This window comes from Haliotis rubra, unplaced genomic scaffold, assembly GCF_003918875.1.
Source record: "Haliotis rubra isolate DU_JTF1 unplaced genomic scaffold, ASM391887v1 Scf155, whole genome shotgun sequence".
NCBI lineage: Eukaryota > Metazoa > Mollusca > Gastropoda > Lepetellida > Haliotidae > Haliotis > Haliotis rubra.
Window position 1 is genome coordinate 90,141 of NW_025765503.1, and position 23,126 is coordinate 113,266.

The following is a 23,126-nucleotide window of genomic DNA, read 5'->3' on the forward strand; positions in this document are numbered from 1 at the left end:
ACACTACATGTAGCAACAATAATAGAACGTTTAGAATATCGTTCTTTGCAGTTCTTTTAAAGAATACTATTTCCACCTCAAAGTAACCGCTAAAAAGTTTGTTTTTTTTAATCTGCTTTTCTGTTTTCCCCCCAGCATTGCAGTATATTGACAGAGAGAAATGTGTATCAGGCATAAAATTGCTTTAAGTACAGTACGTACGTGCCCACCTACCTACCTACCTTACCTTCAGCTCCAGGAGTACAAAAAGCCAACAAACTTGACCTACTCCTCGTTCATAAAACTAATGAAATTATATCATTGGAGACTCGTATGTTTGAACAATAATGTGATTGACAAGATTCAAGAGACACATGACAAATTTGTGGACCTCGCTTAGTACCGAGTAAAGAGATGTCCCCATTGTTCTCGGTGCCTCAGGTTTGGCACTTTCAATCTCTTGACTGTCTTGTGGCGTCCACATGCATCGAAAGGAGACCCATCATTGTTCTGACTTTACCATATTTTGGAGGGATAGCTATCAAACCACATACCGTTATCCATATAGCGTAAAACTATGTCAATCACATAACCTGAATATACAAAAAAACAACGTTTTTCAAAGATAATGGTTCCATATAATGAATTAGTTTGTAACAAATGTAAATTAAACTTGCTTGAAGATGAATATCACATGTTGCTCATATGTCCATTTTATAACCGATGCAGGTCCCAATGTATTCCAGCATTTTTCTACAGCCCACCTTCACTTGTCAAATTTCGAGCCCTTATGAAGATACAAAATATCAATGTTCTCAAGGGATATGTATATTCCTTAAGCAAAACCTACGTTAACATGATTGTATTAATTTATCATTTATTATATTTCAACTCTACACACCATGACAATGTTGTATTACCTGTTACCCACATGGCTTCAATTCTGAATAAAGTAATCTGATCTGAAACCTATATCTATTAGCCCCCAGTGATGTCATGTCACTGGAGATCAGAATATCTGCAACGAAATGACTGAGTGACGTCATGCTGTTGTTCTCAAGAAAATATAGTGACCCAGAGATATTCTATAGAAAATACCACACACACAAGAGTCCGCGTGCGCGCACGCACAAGGCTGATTTTATGTAACATTGAACCAGGATACCAGCCACCACAACGCTCGTACAATACATCTGACCAGGTAAAACACGCTAAACAACGTCATACCTTCTGTCAAATTACCTCAGTCCAGTTTGTTTTCTCATGGTGTACTTCCGGTCCAGCGATCAGTGGGTTCTCCAGCCAGCCATAATAAACTAGATCATATTTGTGTTTTCTGTTTTTACAACAATGGCCCTTTGAAGAACTGTGTGCAAACATAATCTACTACTCGACAAATCAGGTCTTACTGAGGAAAAGTAAAACCTCATACCCGGTATTTGAAAGAAAAGACAAAACCTCATATCAGTGATGTGCTCATTCCTGACGGAAATCATTAGCACGTGGTTGTATCCAACTTCTGAGCAGACTTATAGTGGAGTCTGTCTCCTGTGCTGATCGGAAATGTGACGAGCACACAGTGCATTATCAGAAACTGATGAGTCCCTTGCCCCCAAGGCCCCACTTCAGAGATGAAATGCACAGTGCCTACATAGAAGAACCAAGACAGCCTCAAGACCCTCTGCCGTACTATCCACTAGGTTGGTTCCCAGTCCAAAGGCCAGTATGGCCTTACATTCGGCCTTTTTAATGAATACATGTATAATGGCTGTTAAGGCTACACAGGAAAGACACATTACAGTATTAAATGGTGCATTTGACTCTCTTGCTAATACTAGTAACTCTTATAGTTGTTCACAAAAAACAGTGCAAACCTGATTCAAGTGCATCCAAAGCCGAGCCAAACTTTTCTAAAGGTACGTTTGTGGAATACACAGTCGTCTAGAAATAAGACTCTTGAAATTTGTGAACTGATACTTGAAAACAATTTTGACTTACCATTTCTCACTGAAACCTGGCTAAGAGAGGTTGGTGGTGATGCTAAGATCAGGGAATTGGTACGTCAGAACTACAGATTCTTTCATGCTCCTAGGAAACATGCTACAGGCGGTGGTATTGCAGTCATATATCGTAATTCATTGAATGTTGAACTTGTTGCTGCTTGTAAGGATCATTCAATGTACAGCTCTTTTGAGATGCTAACATTCAGAGTGAGGTCCAAGATTATGTGCCAAGATTATTTGTGTTTACAGACCCCCGCCATCCATTTGTCAAGATTTTGACATACTACTTGATCATACTTTGAATAAAAACACTGTCATCTTGGGCGATTTTAAAGAGCATTTTGAGGACAAAAACCGCTGCGACACAAGACGTTTATGAAGTTATTGACAAGTCATGGCCTATCTCAGTTTGTGGACAGTGCTACCCATAAATCTGGTCATACCCTGGATTAGGTTATATCATCTGAAAATGGTCACATCAAAATGGACACAACAGTTACTTATATCCAATTGTCGGACTATGTTGTGATAACAATGTCCTGGAATATGGTGAAACCAAGGAACTCCAAAAGGAATATTTACTGTCGGAATGCAAGGAATATGAACGTTGAAGAGTTTAGAAGATATCGCTCGGTCTGAACCTTTATATAATCCACCGAAGGATGTGAACGAACCGTTTCAACTGTATAATGAAACTCTAACAAGTGTTCTACGGAAACATGTTCCAGTCGTTACAAAGAAAGTGAGTGGTCGGGACAGCTCATACTGGTATGATGAACGTGTTCTGAAGGCTTAACGTAAATGCTGCATAGCTAAACGTCAGTGGCTAAAGTCTGGCCTTGACGTCCATCGACAGATGTACAAGAGTGCTGGGAATGATCTCAACCGGATTATTCGTACAGCAAAAGTGGAAATGACTACAAATAGGATAAAGGGAATGGAACGGAATGCTGGTAAATTTTATGTAACAACTACTGGCAAAGAAGAGGATCCTAAGTTACCGGATCATACTTGCAAGAAGACTCTTGCGGACTCTTTCTCAGGCTATTTTGAGGATAAAATCGCAAAGATCAACGATGGTTTCAAATATGATGATCTGCCTCCTAAGGCAACAAATGATAGAATTGAGGACTTTCTGCAATTTCAAACATTCACCCAAGAGGAAGTTGAGAAGCTGCTCAAGTCTTCAAGAGGACCACATGCCTGTTGGACCCACTTCCTACCAAACTGCTTTTTGATCATTTGGACATCTTGCTGCCGGCCATTACTAACATAATAACACCAGCTTGTCTTCAGGTCTTTTCCCGGACGTCCTCAAGTAGGCAGCTATCGGACCTGTTATAAAGAAGAAGAACCTGGATCGAAGTTCATTAAGTAATTATAGATATGTATCTAATCTTACTTTTCTTTCAAAGATTTTGGAGAAGGCAGCAAATGTAAGGTTGAGAGAACACGTGGTGAACAACAAACTGTTAAATGACTTTCAGTCTCAGTCTGCTTATCACACCGACCCTAGTACCGAGACAGAATTATTGCGGGTACGGAACGAACTGAGGACCAAGGTTGGCAAGGGCCATATGGCGTCTCTTACGTTTGGATCTCTCAGCGGCGTTTGACACGGTGGATCATCAACAGCTCCTTCAACGAGTTAAGAACGAGATGAACATTCTTGGTGTTCCTCTTACCTGGATCCAATCCTATCTGAACAGCCGAAGCCAGAATGTTGTCATAGGAGACAAACAATCTTGCTGTGCCAATCTTATACTTCTGATACTCAAGTCCTGGGTAGTTTGAACTTACACAAGTTGCTGAATCCCTTCAGAAAACAAGTGAATGTGCATCAGATATAAAATCAAGGATGACAATTGCAAATTGAAACTTAGAAATAGAAAGGAAAACTGAGGCTATGTTGGTAGGCTCTTGGCAACAGCTTCAGATGTCAACTGACAAGAACTTAAAACTTGTGATAGGTAACTCTGTTATCGATTTCTCCCCCCGGATAAAAGACCTTGGTGTCTATTTTGACTTCGAGTTGTCCATGGATTCTCAAGTTGACAATTTGTGAAAGAGCCCTTTCAATCATCTCAGATGTATTAGTCAAATTCGTCATCTGTTTTTCATTATGGAGTTATTTTCGATGTTGACGCAAGGACATATTTTACGAGCAATAGCTTTCAATAATTTAATGTTATTTCTATTACATTTTGAAGTTCTTCATAGCATATCCCAAAATAACAGGATATTGTTTGTTTACGCTTTGAAATGTACGTTTCTTTTTCTTCATTTTCGATTTTTTTTCAATGTTGACGCAATGACATATTTGAAGTTAATTTAATGTTTTCATCATATGTGATTTATTATGATTTATGTTTCGATCATACATTCATATATTGCGTTGTCATAGTTTAACCTGGTTCGTATTATTTTCTTCATCATATTACTACATATTATTGTATTTTTATGAGAGGGAATTTTAAGTTACATTTGCTAAGGATATCATAAATCGCTGGCGCCTGGTTATTCCTTGTCACATAGCAGTCAATCTGTCTACTCATTTGTTGTATTTGATTGATGCATATAAAATAAAATGTAGAAATGATATTGAATTGCATCATTTGCTTCAAGGAATCGATCAGATGTGCTCGTTATCAAAGTAAAGTCAAAACTTCTTTCTGTAAGGTATACAGTGGAAGATGACACCTTAATTGTTATGGGTAGACCAAAGAAATCATTTATTTAGTTTCACCGCTCAAAATACAACAAAGAATTCAACGGGTGTTATTAACCTCAAAGAATGATCATAACAATGCTTATAACATACGAGGGCAAACATATCGGGGATAATTTGTTTTCATGCGATATGCACCGGGTGAAATATCACTTTGTCATGGTGACATGACATCATGAACAATGTTATGACGTCACGTTGCTTCTAAAAAGCCGCCTTCTAAATACAACGATTACGGGGAGCCTGCCTTTGTTGGAAAGTAGATTATCGCGTAATTTCCGCAATTAAAGACTTCGGTAATAAATAGAAAATTATATTCGTGACCATAATATGCTAGGTTAACGACCTAAATATCGGCATATCCCTTCTCTGGTTCCGAAAATACCAAGACAGTTACCAACGTCCCAATAGTGTCCATATATTTTAGAAATCTATAACAATAAAGCACAACCTCACTACTTTTTTTGATAAATGACAAAGGATTAATCAACCATATTAAAAGGTTTCCAGGCTTGAAGGACGAAGCTCATTAAAATCTATTGCCAGCTCCCTTTTAGAGACTGATAAAAGGTTCGAAAATGTGGGTCATAAATGCATGAAAGTTTTTATTGTTGTTCATACCCGTTAGGCCTCCCGCCTCTACACGTATTTGAGATATAACCGTTAGAACCACCACCACCCCCTCTATATCTTAAAGTATGCTAGATATAACCGTTAGAACACACCACACCACGTTTCTGCCCATTTATTCAATTGGGCTAAATCATAGTTGAGAGTTGCTGCTATGGATTTTACATATTTTCCCGCAACACCGATTGATGTGTCATCGGCCAACATTATTGTGATATTTTGTATATTTCCAGCTAAATCATTGACATATACAAGGAACACAAAATAACCAAGGGCAGATCCTTGAGGAACCCCTGCAGTAACATTTAGTTTTCATAATGTTCCATTAACAGAGACACACTGTCGTCTAGTTAGTTAACCAACTAAGTACGTTTCCACGAACACCATCATTTTCTAATTTGTGCAATAAAGCTTTATGCCCTGCCCTGTAAAAAGCTTTTGAAATATCACAAAACAGCATACAGTAAAGGTGGTGATTATCTAGGACTGAGCATATATCATGATAAATGTCTATGTTGAGATGTAGTAGAATGACTAGCAGTAAAACCTGACTGGAATTTACTTAAAATGTTATGTTCATGGAAATGGTCGTGCACATGCTTTACCATTATCCTTTCAAGGATTTTCCAAAGGATAGGTATTAAACTAACAGGTCTGTAATTAGTTGGGAGGGATGCATTTCCTTCTTTCAAAATAGGAGTAACATTATCCGTTTTCCACAATGTAGGAAATACAGTCACTCAGTGATATATTATACAACAAACAAAGAGGTTCAGCTATAGATGTACAAATTCGTTTTACCCCTCTCATGTTAATGCCATCAGGTCCACTAGATTTGTTTGCTGGTAAGGTCTTATCAGATACCTCCTTTTTTGTTGTCGCATACTTTTCCGTTATTGAAAGAAATGTGGACAACTTAAAGCTGATGTATGGCGTTATTACAGCAAAGGCTGAGCGGAAGGAGAAATAACATGGTTCCGGCATTGTGAGACTATTAAGAAAGGTCACATGCAGCGCAATAATATTTCAATTATGTACTGCCAAAAAATATTTTACAGTAGTGAGCTGAATAGACTTAAGAATTACGAGTTGGTACGTGTGGCATATTTGGCTGTGCTCTAAGAGAGACATCCTCGATAATCTCCAGGGTATACGTTACGATAACTCTCCACTATACCCTGGATGCATCCACGGCTTAGGGCGATCATTTTATTACCTCCCTTGGCTGGCTCCGCATTCTCACAGTAGCCAATCAGCTAAGCCGCCGTTACAACCGAGCTTGCCAGTGTCAACAAGGATAGCGGTCGCAGTCGCGAAGGTTTGTTCGCAGTGCCACTCAGATTTTTGGGAAATAATAAAGACAAATTGACAGATCTGAACCTTAAAAAAATATATGACAGAACTCCTTCTACTTCTTTCAGAGTACCTCTGCACCAATTGTGTTGCCAAGTTTTAACGGTATGATAATTTAAGAAGCGAAAGTGAGTTGTGATTGGTACGCTCAACTTCCCAGCGTAGGCACCTGATTGGATAAAAAGGCAGCCAATTGAGGTAATAAAATCATCGCCCTAAGCCGTGGATGCATCCAGGGTATAGTGGAGAGTGACGTATACCCTGGAGATTATCGAGGATGTAAGAGAGATAAAGTACTATTCTATTGGGACAGCTAGGGACACTTGAGAGGACAAAGAGACACCTCATCGCCCTTTGTTCACAACTGAATCTTTTAATCCCTCGAAACCAGCACCTCAAGATCTGCCAACACCGCAGACAAGACGTAACTGATACTGGTAGCAAGAGCCAGTGCAGCTTAATAAGGCGTGTTACCTTGCGTAATACTTCTTTCTTTGTCAGGCTCTTTTGGTGATAAGAATAATGAGTTCACGTGGACGTGCAGCACATTGAATACTCGGATGATATACTCCAGTAGAAAAATCATATAACTATATATGATATATATATATACGAGATATTAAGTACAACGTAGGGGATAATTTGTCCTACGTAGGAGAAAATATGCCTTACGTAGGAGATATTAAGTCCTACGTAGGAGATAGTGAGACCAAACATTTTTTTCACCGTGGCCCTACTACGCTTCCGTAGTACTAAACCCTAACTTGAAACTCTACATATTACTGTAAGAGACAGTTATCATGAACATAGAACCGTTCATAGAGAACCGTTCTCTGTCAAGTTTGTACAGGAGGTGGTGCGCGTGTAAACGTATGAAGTAATATCCGTTACGTGTTCAACACGAATGGCGTTATGAATTAGCTTCACAATATCATCTGCGACTGAATATCTTCGATATTCACTGAGCTATCAAAGGTAACAAGAGTTTTTAAAACTCCCAGCGTTGTTGAGTGAGTGACTCAACATGGATTTATGCATAAACACCATACAGGGCATTGATTAGATTCATGTTCCCAAAGGAAAGACCAGCACGAACAAACACAGGCGTTCACAACACGCTCTCGCTTTATGAGATATACGACGACAGATGGTTGTTGTCACAACATGTACTCAGTGAACCTTCAATAGCAAAAAACAGTCAGTAGTTTACAAACTAAATTAAAAAAGCAAGGTTTCACTTTATCCACTATTATGTATAATTTAGCATGTGTTAAGTTGTAAAAACGCTACACTTCAAAGAGTAAATAAGCACAAGAACTTCCATTTGTTTTCCGTTGTCAGATCACATAATGCCAATGTCATCGCTGGGCGTGGGACGGGAAGTGACTGAAAAGCAAATCAGCTCGGAATACTTTCTGTGTTTCAAAGACAGCTATTTAACATTAATGGCTGGTGTAAATCACATAATGCCAATGTCATCGCTGGGCGTGGGACGTGAAGTGACTGAAAAGCAAATCAGCTCGGAATAGAAGCTGTGCTTCAAAGACAGGTATTTAACATGAAAGACTAGTGTAAAGTTTGCAGTAATGACTTTTTAATAACGATCGAAATGGGTTGACCAATATGAATAATCTCTCCATATATGCCTATGAGTATGAAGTCAAGTACATGTAATGCCTTGCAAATGGTATTATTGATAAATATAACTTGACAAACGTTCAGCCATTATTTGGGCTGTGGGGTAGCCAAGTAGTTAAAGCGTTCACTCGTCACGCCGAAGACCCGGGTTCGATTCCCCAAATGGTTACTATGTGTGAAGCCCATTTTAGGTGTCCCCCGCCGTGATATTGCCGGAATATTGCTAAAAGCGGGTAAAACTAAACTCACCCACTCACTTCATTATAACCGACACTGTCCATGTATTTCATGCAGCCCCGACTATTTTGCCGTCGCCCATGTCCGTGTATGAACCATACAGAGACACATACAAATTGCATGTTACAATAATGTCAGTAAAAGCTGATATCATCTAAATGCGTTTTCATGCAAGATTAAAGAGTTACAATGCCTTTAAGGAGATATGCAAATAAACGATAAGAAGGAATCTCGTAGCATGCTGTTACTCTGTAATCAACGAGTGAGCGAGTGAGTGTGGTTTGCGCCGCTTTTTGTAATATTCCAGCAATATCTCGGGGGTGGCCTCACACATTATGCAAATATGGTAAATTGAAACCGGATCCACGAGCGAACGCTTTAACCACTAGCCAAGCAAACCGACCCTCCATGATCAACGAGGACACGTGACCACAACATAATTTGTTAAACATCAAGCACATTCCTATGGTTGTTTTCATATATGGACACAGCAGATAATTTCATATATGCTTTCATTCGGAAAGTGAAGTATGTGTATATAAAAAAATTATTTTCTAGCATTGCCATTGAAAAGCATAGTTTTATTACTTCCTTTTAAAACTGTTTCTGAAGAGAGAATACAATGCAACCATTCTGAATAACACATATAGGATTCAGATTTAAGATTCACAAATCGTAATCGAGGCGGGAAGCTATATGAGGACCTTAGGAGAACGCATAACTTGTCAGTTGACACGATTTATCATCAATGAAGATCTTACCGGACCCGAGCAGCGCAAGGTCGAAGGGCCCGCCAACTGGTCTTGTATAAGAAAGTTGAGGCGTCATGGGTGACCAGCGGGGTCATGCATCCTCATTAAGATGGGGGCCGGGCCGGCGAGAAAGGTGGCCAACAGTACTTCGATGAAGTGTGCAAGTCTACTAAACTCAATGCGGTGATTAGTCTGAGTCAAGACAAATGAATACTATTAGTCATGAGATAACTTGTTTGAAATACCCATAATGCCCTTGCACGATCTCATGAACAGTTACTGTCGATAGTCATCATGACTCCATGCTTTACATATGTTAACATCAGTATAACTGTGCATAAAACTGTGTTGTTTACAGTAACATTGTGCTTTTGCAGAGATTCACATGTGATGTAAATGAACAATTTATATGATTTAGATAAATATGATATGTGCTCATGAAGTTGTCAATGCCTCCCTTCACGTCTTCAGTCAGGGACACGCACCGCCAGATGTTAACGATGAACGCGCTGCGAATGTTGTGAAGCATGTGCACGTGAGTGTGTGGGATGCACGAGCAGTGTATCCGTGCTCTACATGCTATGTAACGGTTCTGTCTACTACAGACAGACAACACGTACTTATAATAGATCGTCCATACAAGTAAACTGTGAGCTTCCTCCGATGATAACGAGTCCCAGTGTACCAACTTGATTTTTATGCATACTATTATTTTGCTTGCTTGGTTCCTCATTTCATTAAAATGCACATACGAATACACATTTGTTTGCATCTCTAACCAGGTGTAATCTTGAACACGAGTGGACGTTGCTTAGCATAGCATTGACTACATGCATAATACGTTGTGTAGTATATGTGCAACATATACAGTATTGCAGTATGCATATTACAGTAAGGGCTGGACAGAAGGGCAAATAATATCGGTCTGGGACTGTGATACAGACTGGGACAAGGTATGGAAAACCAACAATTTGGACAACAGACCATTGTTTGGGTCTTTTAATTGTAAATATGATTCAAATAGCTTAACCTAGATTTCGATATCCTCGAATGTACATTTGGTTGAAACTGGAAAATATACATACGCTCAATCACAAGTGTCTCCAGGTCACGGAGAATCATTGGTGTAGGGGCTCGTATTGCAATTCTCGTGCGTTTGCATGTGTTTTTGACGCGGCACTGACGCCTTGTAACATCACTATTTGATTATGATTCACAAACACATGCTCATGATATGGTCGGAATCATGCCACGGATTAGCAGATATTTATCATGAAAACAGGTTTTTATGTAAGTGGCTTGAAACTTGCTTTTACAAAGGCCAATAGATTCGATCACAATACTTTTCGTTTTACAACTTCTTTTCTCTTAACATGCTGACCTCAAAACTGATTTAAATTCTAATCGCTGATTAAAGAGTAAGACAATATACAGTATGCCAAATTATCGTTACCATGACAACCCTGTGATATTTCACCTTATGTAAGAGAGTAATAAATACGATGCTAGGTATGGCAGTACTACTGCAGCTGATAGTGTCTGTCGTAAATTTTAATAAGTTGCTTCAACGCTATCACTAATCACTGGGTATGTATACAATTATATGTGTGATGGAGGAGATCTTGCGTCGCTAGTTTTCTCAATAATCTGAATACATGTATGTAGCGTGAAACCGGCAGATACCTATAGAAGAAAGTGTTTGCCCTACCTGCAACAACGATGTCCCGTGTCTATAGAAGGGATATAATATGGGGATGAATGGCATGTACTTTTATCTTGGCCCGTTTATGAAGATAAATACTGCGATCTTTCACAATAATCTCTCTGGCTATCAGATTGAGGGTACTTTTTAAACATAACTGGTATTTCAATTATTGTATTTATACAGTAACATTCTTCAAACGTTCTCTACATACCTCCGTCAGATACATCGCGCACTACCCCTTTCTCTTTTGATCTCTCAAACGACTGTTACAAGTTCGGAGAATCCTGGTCAAAGTTGAAACGTCTTAAGACTATTCCCTACTATTCTGTAACATGCACATTGTACCTAAAATGGGTAGAGCTTCCGTTCGGGGGAATATCATCAGGACAGCGATACACTTGTCTCCAATGTTGTAGAAGAAACTCCACTTACTTAGGAAAACAATAACCCAATGAGATATTGCATTCATGTCGGATTCAATTTTTTCGGCGCCTATCAGATGTGAACATTAACATGCAAGGTCTGCGTCTATGTCAGACTAAAGGTCTACGGGTTGTTTAGCAGCACTGGGGCGTAATAGTCATATAGGCCTGCTCCAAACAACGGAATATATATCTTTTGAGAAGGACTTCTCCGACGGGTAAAGGTACAGCAATGCAACATTACGAAAAATCTAACTTAGTCGAATTAAGTCAAAATGAGCTGAAATTTGTGTCATGATGCTTATAAACATACACTCATTCATTTACAACCTCCAAAACATGAATTCTGAGCGAAATTAAACATTCTCGCCCATGGGCCAACATATTTTTTCGCCCATGGGCGAGATTTTTTAATATCGCCCTAAGTTAGTCGAATTAAGTCAAAATGAGTTGAATTTTGTGTCTTGATGCTTATAAACATGCACTCATTCATTTACAACCTCCAAAACATGAATTCTGAGCAAACTTAAACATTCTCGCCCATGGGCCGGCCCATGCGCGAGCGAGTTTAAATCTAAAGTTTTCGAAAAAAAATAATTCATTTTTCATCCTTGGCATAAATTTGGTCAAATCACTTGTCAGAAAGTACCCACAGTGCGGAGAGTTTCTGGACTTTTGTGAGTCCAGAATTAAATTGTGACGTGTTAATGACATTTGTTATACTGTTAACACAGCATGGCTAACAGGTTGCAAAGTCTTGCCGCCATCAGTAACATTTGAAACAGATACAAAATATTCATTTAAGCTTTATCCAAATCTGTAAAAACTGAAGGTATCCCAGAATCATCAGTGACAAGAAGGGGAGTGGGCCCCGATGAAGTACTAACCACCTGATTGAGTAGACTGAGGTGATAAATAGTTATCAAAATTAGAATAAAAGTTTCCCTTGGCTATTCTTTTCAGATTATTTACTTTATTCCTTTGCTTTTTGTTTTTTAAATAGCTCAGAAGTATTCAGAGATCGAAATGCTTTTTTGCTTAGACGTTCTCATTTCTTTTAAGTATGTTACGAGGGGAGTTGAAAAAGTAGTCAAACTAACTACAGTATATTCTCGATGTCAAATGTTTGAAAAGAAGCTTCCATTTTATTTTGAAGGAATCATTAGCAAAGTCATATCCAAAATTTCATGTGGGTAATGTGGTTAACGAGATATTAGTCATCACAACATTGGGGTATTATGTTTCTTGCAAATTTGCAGAAAATGGAAAACGATCTCCCATTTGGTATCTAGTAATAGTAATAGTCCACTTATATGGCGCTCACATCCAGGCACATTACCTGCTCACGGCGCTACGTACATTACTATCCCCGATCATAGGACACTATCGTAGTTTCCGATACTTTTTCAACTCCCTGGGGACTGTACAGCCATGCTGCATGTTAGGCGCAATAAACTAAACACTCACATTGCCAGCACATACTCACGGGTACCCATTTTACAGCTGGGTGAACTGAGACAGTGTCGATCTAAGTATCATGTCCAAGGATACTACGCAAATGTGCCCATCTCGGGAACCGAACCTCGGTGCCTCCTCGAAACAGGGCCTTCAGCGTGATAGGCAGACGCCTTACAACTGCACTATTGCGCTATCTCTTGGATAATGGTATACCCTCAGATAGTATCATATAAAATATGTTCAGCATAGTATTGGATGACTTCCCGTCATCATCAGCAATCAAAGATTTGGATTGCTTGATTTACATTTAGACGGGGACTGTTTTTTTTAGGACACCCTCATTTAAAATTTTCAAAAACATTGTGTCCAGATATACAACATAATGAGAGCTGACACTTGTGTGACCATTCAGTATTTAGTTTGAACCCTTGACACCATGTATGAATAAGTGAAAACTTTAGGATGAGTTATATCCTTATGATGACGTCAACTGAAAGGGGGTGGGTACTGTCTCCAAAACAAGCCCTTTCAGTAACATGAAGGGGGAGTCACTTGAACAAGCGATTATAGTTTAAAATTGCTTTTTTGTGCAGTTTAATATCTATGTTTGACTTTTACCAACATGCAACATGTTTTTGCATATTTTGTTTCAATTGGTGTAGGGGGATTCCCGCCAATACACCTTGATATAAAATTGGATCAAAATCTATTAATTCTTTCCTAAGTTCGCGGCTACCAAGCTTGGCATGTGCAAAACTGTTACACCTTCGCTGTGACATTTAAAATGACCTCAAGGTCACTAAATTCAAGTGGTGTCGGTGAATCTCGCCAATATACCTTGGTACCAAATTTGAACAAAATCCATCATTTCTTTCTTGAGTTATCGCCCTAACAAGCTTATTTGATGTATGAAATGCAACGAAAAACAAACACCCGCGTATTTACGAGTGATTAAAACTGCTATTACAATTTACGTAAATATTTATTACATTTTACCGCAACGAAATTTTTACAATTTCCGTCAATTTTTATTACAATTTTGTATTACAATTTGCGTATTACAAAACGTTTACATCACGTTTCCGGACGGCAGTGTTTATTCGCGTTTTACATCGAGGTTTGTATACGTTTCCGGACGGCAGTGTTTATTCGCGCTACATCGAGGTGTATAGCGTCATACAATCACTTAGATGATTGCATGTGTTTCAAATAAAGTTGTCAGTAATATCTTAGTGACCTGTTTTACAAATGTCCACGTGATAATCGAGACATGGGACGTTTAAGCTCCCGGATATCCATACTGCAACGATGATATTTTACGGCCGTTTCATAAGGTACAGGGAAGTTACAGTGGGACAAAACTGTTGGTTTTGCCGCAAACTTTTCATTCAGTTCAAAGAACAGATAAAATTACTTTACCTCGGATTTAGTTAATAATATATTCACTCTGGGTCGGTCGTTGTAAGGTTTCATTTATAAAGGGTGACACGTGAGTAAGCGTTGGCTGCACGTGGTTGTTTCCTAACCGGCTGTGCGATTGAATCCACGTAAAATGATGGTCTTGGATGGTGTTCCAATCACTTAGGTATTTCTGGCATTTCAACGGCTTTATTGAACAAACTGTGGATAACAACTTATTCTATTTCGTGAGTGCGACGTTTCGATACAGACTCTTGTACCGTTGTCAAGCAGGAATGGAACATGAAGAGAAGGGGGTGTATATATACTGAATATAACAAAAACCACATAATTAAAGCATATATCCCATTCTCTTTATTTTCCCTTTCTGCTTGACATAGGTACAATGATCTGTATCGAAACGTCGCACTCACGAAATAAAAGTTGTTATCCATAACGTTTGTTCAATATTGTACTTCCAGCTTATAAAATGTCACTCAGAGATGTTATTTCTAAGGCATATAAGTTGGATGAAATACTCGGCTCTGGGCTCTCTAATGGATGTATACACCACAGGCCCTCGTGTCTTTGCGAGGATTAAAGATTCTTAAATATATAAAATTTGAGATGACCCCCGACTCGAAACGCCTTACAGTACAATACATTAGGACAAGGCTGGACACTTCGGTGTACCCCACCCGCCAGCTTTACCGATCGCTACGCTGCCATCGCATGCAATCAATTAAGACTTAATGTAAACATAATCATGGATGATTGGCCTATCGATCACCACTCATGACACCTACCAATTCTTTATTGTTATTTCTGCAAGTCGATTGAAACCCGATTTTGACCCTCAACTAAATGATCATGACACAAATGGATGAGGATATTTCCGGACAAAGTGGGTGTGTGGTTGAAGCAAGCCCTCTGGTTGGTTGATGCTTGTTAAGGAGACATTTACAACTGATACTCTCTTTTGAGAAGTCATTGCCCGAAAAATATTCTTACATTAAGCAGTCGATGAAGAGAAAAATTCCAGCGAATTTACAAAGAATGTGCAGATTTGCAAGAGGGTTGCTGAAGATCAATTCTAACCGGGATCTTCACGGGTACAAACAGCTGATAACTCGAGACTAGCGTTGGGGATTGGTTGAAGTCTTATGATCAGTGATTGGTTCATTACAACCGATCAATCATCGAAAATAATCAGTAAGCGTCATTCAAATTTTCGTATGCAAATTTCACATCTTTAATGTTGACTAGTATGTTAGGAACATAACTGTCCTGGAAGTCTTTAAGATAAGTTCAGTCATGACTTGGAAGAGCTTGTGGTGCTTATTAAATGTAACTAAAATGACAGACAAAACTAACCTTGTGAAAAATATTGTTAATGCGAACAAGCGTTCCAAAATTGTTTGTGTTTGATGATCAATTGCTTGGTGTTTAGTCACTGCGACCAATCTTCGATTTTTCAATTCTAAGACACCCACATTCTAAAACACATGAGATAACTAGAGGAATACTGGACATTGTTTATTTCTGACACCAATAGACGTGACTGTAAATGTATAGCACTTGACATCACAGGGAGCTGACCAATAGGTCATGATAAAGATCAAACAAAGGTACAGTGGAGAGTTACTTCCCTTGTATACTGATTTTGAATTGATGGAAATGTAACTGTTTCGCTGTGCTGACTGTTTTAAGGACAACAATTGTCCTGCTCCTTGGTTAAATAAATTAAAGTTGAGATTTACTCATAAACCCAAGAAGCTTGACAGCTGTTGTAATCGCAGAGTTCGCTGGGGCTGAACCAGAGCCCAATCTCCTTAATGGCACTCTCTACCGAATCGCTCCCGTGACAGATGTTCCTGGGAAGAAATAATAGATTGTCATCAATTGAGAGATAAAACATGACAGAAACATTGATAAAATTTTACTCTACGGCCAACCAAAATAATATGTAAATAAGCGAGTTCAGTTTTACACCTCTTTTAGCAATATTCCAGCGGGGAACTCCAGAAATGGGTAATATTTGTCAAAGCATTTTGCTATCCCAGTAGAAACAGAAGCTGATGTCCTTTTTTGTTTTAATTCATACTTCCTCTTCTGACTTTCCAACTTTGACAAATCAAAGCTGTGATCCAACAACTTCACCAAATCAGGCGAAAGGGGTTGCTCAAATCAGAGTTATTAAATTGGAACATGATTGTCAGTTTGGTCCAGTCTAAGTAAACTTGGGCTCAGTATTATTCATTACACTGCTATACTGAGTCTAACAAAACCTAGAAGGAGGTCGCGTCAGCTAGCCTTTGAGCAACCTATGACAGTCCAATCAAACGCGAGACGGACGAACAGATTTATCCAATCAGACAACGACTACTTGTTAGGGTTCGGCGGGACTTACAAAACGTTTTTTGGATTTTCTCTTCCCTGGTCGCCGACTCTGATCTATCAAGCGAAAATCCGCATAAAACAGATATTTAACCTGCAGTATATATGCTTATGGGTTTCTAATGACATGGTTACTAGTTGCTTATATTTTCACAAGATGACATCCTTGAATATTGACATTTAAAACACAAGATATTTTTTTTAAACAGCTTTTTAATTTCTCTCTGTTTACTCCCTTCATCAGGCGAACTTTATCTTATCCATGAATATTGACAAAACGCTATCATGCTGTTTACTCACTCCGTTTATCCTTTCGGAAAATAGCGGAAAATAGAATCGTTCGTGTTTTTTAGGTAAAGGTTCAAACGGTATGTGCGAATGTTAACTTTCGCGATTCAGTAAGCTGTGTTCTGATTGGTCAGTCCAAAGGTTAGCTGATGCGACCTTCTACTAGGTTTTGTTAGACTCAGTATAGCAGTGTAACGAATAATACTGAGCCTAAGTTTACTTAGACTGCTGGTGTTTGGTCCTATTTTACCCCTGAAAGACTTGTTCCCCAGAGTCAGTGAGTTGGGTTTGTTCCCTGGAACCCTACCTGCCAACGTCAATACAGAAGTCTCCTCTGATGGTGCCTGGTTCCGAGTCGATTGGGTTGGTGGCGCCAAGCATCTTACGGCCCATCTTTACTACATGCTTGCCTTCCCAAACCTGAAACACACAGCATATACATGTAACCCCTGCAATATCATCTGCAATGTGTCATTTTCTTTATGAACGTGAACAGTGTTCTGTGAGGAAGGTTGACTGGGTATATCTGGGGTGGTAGCGCAGCTCAGTGGTTTGAGTGTTCGCTCTTCACCCCTGATGCCCAGGTTCCAATTCACACCTGGGTACATGTGTATTTGGAATATCAGGCCATCCAGTGAATGATGTCAAAAGCATTGATGTTGACATAAAGCAGCCAGAAAACACATCTGACCACCAGTCAAAACAGGCTTTTGCTTAAATATCAAAGATACAATTGAGACAATGATATCATTTCATTTAACTTGCCTACTAGGCTGACAAAATAATACATCACTTTTATTGAAAAAGAAAGTCGAAAACCATGACAATCAAAATAATAACAGTTTATGTAAGATGTACACAGCTTTTAGTAACACGCCAGAAATGGATGTGTAACAATATCCCATGTGGGGAATCGAACCTGTCTTTGGCATGACCAGCAAACGCTTAAACCACAACTCTACCCCACTCTCCCCTTAGGTTAAGTAGTGAATATTTGTGGGCGAGTTTGTGAGGTTTAACACCGCTTTGGACAGTACACCAATCATATCACAGAATGTCAGCCAAGCCAGGGAGGAAAATCAAGAGTGATTAAAGGCTCAGATATTTCATGAAACCAGCATGAGTACACTGCTGAAAAACAAAGAAACGGGAGAACCAAGATATGAACCCACGATCACACGTTTCCTTAGATGTCTGGTCTACCTGTACCCATGGCTCCCCATTTCCTGTGCTTAGGGAAGGATGACTATGTGCGACAGCATGGCACCTGAGCTTTTCTAGGCTTTTGAACCTTCTCCATAATGAAACACAGGTTGTGGTGTCTCAATAAGCAAGAGTGAGTGAATTTGGTTTAACACCGTTTTAAGCAATATTCCAGCAATATGATGTCAGGGGACACCAGAAATGGCTTTCACACATTGTACCCATGTGTGGAATCGAACCCTGGTCTTTGGCGTGACAAACCAATGCTTTAACCACTAGGCTACCCCACCACCCCTATTAAGCAGGACACTGACATGGAAATATGCATTGTACCACCCTGCAGTGAATGGGTACCAGGTGGGATGAGATGGTAATGTGACTACTAGCATCTCACATTCGACCTTGGATGCTTATATACTACCCAAGGCAACTAAAAAGGAATGAAAAACGAGTGCACACCTATCCAAAGGCTGCTCAATAATAACATTGCACCAAAAGCCTTCACTAGATGAAATAAATGAACATATAATTATCAAATAAAAATGTATTACCATAGCAACAACAGGTCCAGATGCCATGTACTTGACAAGGCCAGCGAAGAATGGCTTGCTTGACAGATCTGCATAATGTTTTTCAAGGTGTTCCTTGGAAGCCTGAAACAGCAATTCAACAATAGCAGCTGGACAATGAGGACAATAACTATGCACTTACCTACAGTCTCAGTGTTTGACCAGTATACAGAAAACCTGCATATATCTGACTCAAAAACAACATGACCATGACTCCCTCTCATGACACAAGGAGTCATGGAGTCCTAAACTTTTATGCATGGATGCAGAACACCTGCTTATTTGACTCCCAAAAACATGTCCATGACTATCTCATGACACAAGGGAGTCATTATGACTCCTAAATTATTATGCCTTGGTCAAACACTGAGTCTGTCTTCAACTGACAACAATGAATTGCACAATAACTCAGAATTGTGAATACTCTATTAAATATCAATATAAGACAGCAATGAATACCCAGTACCCTATAACCAACTGAGAATGATGTCTTTACTATTGGTAGCTTTCTCCTAGACCTTTAGTCCTTACTGGATATTAACGTCTCTAAAAGGTGAACTCGCTCATTCTTCACAATTCTGCTTGAAGGTTTGAAGATAATGATTTCAGAGAAAATGTTCACACAACACAAGCCTACTGCCTATCTTGTTGTACTTGTATCCAAACGTATTGTAAGTTACCAAAATTTGCGTTTTGAAATCATTAAATGATGCTCAGTTTTCAGGTATGTGTTCAAGTCTAAGCCACAGGCCCTTGTGTCTTTGCAAGGATTAAAGATTAAAAAGAATTTTGAGACAACTTTTGTCTTCAATTTGGAAACATTTTAACTTCTCTTGTACCACATATTACAAGATTGTTTCAAAAGAAAGGAAACAATAATTTCATTACAAACCATGTGTTACTTTCACAATATATTGCCCAAACACATATCCAATATAATAATACTGAAAATTTTGAAAACAGGGCCTATGGACATATTAAAAGAGTCTCTGACATTTATACAGGAATATGTGGCAAATAGAGGTCCTAATAATACATTGAAAACAGGTATATTTTGAGTCCTGACTTGAATGTGGCAATATTCTCCAAAATTATATGGGAGTGAATTCCAGGTTCATGGCCGGGATGGCTAAAATTGTAAAGATTCTCGGTTCAATGAGCGTAGCCTTAGCGGTACTTGCAATGCAATGTTATGGCTGAATGAACATGGCGCGCCTCACCCAGAGGCTCTGACAAATTACAAAGAAAAGAGGATTAACGTGGACACTCTTTAATTTGGGCACATATACAAATGTAAATAGAGCTATTTACACATCTTCATGTCTATTCTTCATTATATATCGTCTTTAATTCGATATTAAATTATCATTTTTCCATAGTTAAACACATTTCTGTCAATCTACTTAAGTGCAACTTAAAAATAACATTATAGCAATGCTTTGAAAATAAATTCTTATGAAACTTTATTCCAAAGTAAGTATAAGTATCAGACATGTTCAAATGTACATCACCAAGATAAAAATTGAAAATTAACTCTTGCAGTTCCAGAGGCAAATACAACTACTTTAGTATTATCGATATTTAATTTTAACTTCCACTTTGCACAATTCAGCGTCATTAGTACACAGTGAAAAAAAGGAGAGGTGATAAATTCTCCCTGTCTTACGCCTTTACAACACTCATAATAGGTGGAGTCATTTCCACCTATTGAAACACAAGACTTGGTATTATCATACATATTATAAATAACCTTTAAAACTTTCCCTGTAATCCTGTGTTTAACAATTTTTGCCAAAGTCCCACACGCCAGACATTATCAAAGGCTTTTTGAAAGTCTATAAAAAACACACTATATAACCTCTTCTTCTTAGATATAAGTATATCAATGAATCTATTTAAAACAAAAAAATTATCTAAAGTAGAGTACCCCTTTCGGAAGCCCGAACAGTAAACAAGATTAAAACAATGTCTTGAAAAGAAATCTATCTACTCATGGATTATGCCTAGTGACTATTATTCTAATGGGTTTTTATAACTAAATACATCTGAAATACAACCGCCACTTATATAAAGTTCTAACGTTTCTAAAATAAAAAGCGAAATTGGCTTAGCCAGAAACCGACGTTAAACCCCCTCCCAAATCTACTCCCAACATGGATTACGCTTCTCGGCACCGTATCTTTAGCTTTGGGTACTCCCCTACTCCCTTGTAAATTAGCTCTCCAGGGAAATCCGAAATATACATTTTAGCCTTCCCGGGACATCTGAAAAATAAATTTTAGCCTTTCCGGCACGACACCAACTTCCACAAGGTTGGGGCTGCATATCAAGAAGTCCGGTTTCCAAACGTTTTAAGCCTGAAGTGTGGCACAAACAGAAGCTCTTAATTAGATGATCGAAGGCAGCGTTTGTTCTAGTAAGGACTAAGCAGGTCAGAGAGATATGGGGGAGCAAGACCGTGACGGGCCATGTATGTCAAGCAGAAGATTTTGTAGTCACTTCTTGCCTTGATGGGGAGCCATTGTAGCTGTTTAAGAACAGGTGTGATGTGGGGATGTTTGGGAATCCGACTGATGATACGCATGGCCATGTTCTGCTCCTTCTGTAGCTGTTCTAATAGCTTCTGACTGATACCAAACAACAAGCTGTTGCAGTAGTCAAGCCTTGAAATCACAAGCGCCCGGACTAAGGCATGGGCGGCTTCAGCTGTAAGGTATTGACGAATGCTGCTGATGGAACAGAGATGAAAATAGCAGGTCTTACAGATATTGTTCACCTGTGTTTCCATAGACAGTGATGTGTCAAAGTATATGACAGGGCTACAGATAAGGGGCGTACAGGCGTAATGTACGCCTCAAAATCAATTAAGTAATTAAAGGCATATGGCAACTTTATCATATGGCAAATTAAACTTTGATGCCTGCATTTCCAAAGTAAAATATGAAAAGGTGAGAATTTTAAACGTTTTATCCTATTATACAAAAATAGATGGATCCATCTGTTAAATAAAAAAATGATACATGTATCAACTGAGCAAGCGATAATGACCACTCCATCCCATCATTAGCACTTGGGGATAGCCACGAGTTAATGAATACCAGTTCTACTAATAAAGTGTTTCAAACTCTGGAATCAAAGATGTAACTATGACAAAATGAAAGTCTACTTCAATCAATTATTTCTTGCACTCAGTACACCTACAGTTTATTACTGTGATAATGCAACATGATCAATACCAGACTTGTCAGTCTCAGCCATGTTAACCCTACCTTGGAGACGGATATTTTAGACTGAAGTTCAACAGTGTTGAATCAAAACAAGGTTAACATGGTTAATTCCAAAGAAATACTTCGCATATTTTACTGAGACCGAGAAAAATAATACTTGAAATACGATTTTTCTCTTTTTTGTATACCAGGTCTAATGAAAATCGATATTCGGTTTCATGACCCCACAGACGTTGACAAATATTTCAGCATGTGGACATAGACACGTCAACAAAATCCCATGGCATTCGGTGGAAAACTAAATCACTTGTGTGACAGTCGCGAAAGACCACGTGTATTTGCGGCATCACGGCCGACTGAGCTTACCTGCATCATTTTGCAGGCAACCAGTTTGTAGCCACGACTTTCAAACCTCTTCATGATTTCTCCGACGATTCCGCGTTGGACTCCATCGGGTTTGACTGCAATAAATGTGCGTTCTGATGCCATATTTTTGGTTTTGAGAAGGCTGCAAATATAGACAGGAGCGTGGCGACCATAGGCACGAAAAGGAAAGGTCACGTGGCCGGAAAAGTTGATGGAAGCACCGGATCCTAATTCTTGACAACTAATATTCAATAAATAGTGTAGAAAAGAAAGAAAAATCATATGTTTTGCGATTTATGATTATTTTGTTTGAAAAATATAAGCATTTATTAATCATAATAAATTTTTGTAGCTTTAGTTGAGAATAATTGTATTGAAGTATTTCATATACTTATTTTACAACATAAATATAATATGTTGTAAAGTTAGCACAACCCAATTTTACTGCCGAAATGGGGTTGTCTTCTGATTTTACTGAAGTAGAGCATAGACGACAGCCTAAGTGAACAAAATCAAGAGTTTCAGACAAAGGGGACCCAGTGTCATACAACAGTCTCAATCAGATGTTTTCATGGAATTATATGACATCTGATTCCAAAGATGAATTTATCATATTAAATTTTGGTACATCCGTGCATTTTGAAATTTACTGACCAATTTTGAAATTGTACTTTATATATAAGTTTGGTGTGATATACTTTATATCCTGTGAAATATACGATTGTTTCCGGAAACAATTTCATTTTAAGAAATAGTGTCAAAATGTATTTATG

At 38.6% G+C, this 23,126-nt stretch overlaps 1 protein-coding gene across 1 annotated transcript; it reads right to left on the minus strand.

The window, feature by feature from the left end:
- Nucleotides 1-15,826: 15,826 nt before the first annotated feature.
- On the minus strand, nucleotides 15,827-22,558 carry LOC124270810 (nucleoside diphosphate kinase A-like). The gene is given in 5 exon segments (XM_046705858.1): nucleotides 15,827-16,177; nucleotides 17,296-17,408; nucleotides 18,743-18,844; nucleotides 22,354-22,490; nucleotides 22,493-22,558. Coding segments are annotated over 5 exon segments (504 nt in total). The 5' UTR covers nucleotides 22,527-22,558; the 3' UTR covers nucleotides 15,827-16,059.
- Between the last annotated feature and the right edge of the window lie 568 nt (nucleotides 22,559-23,126).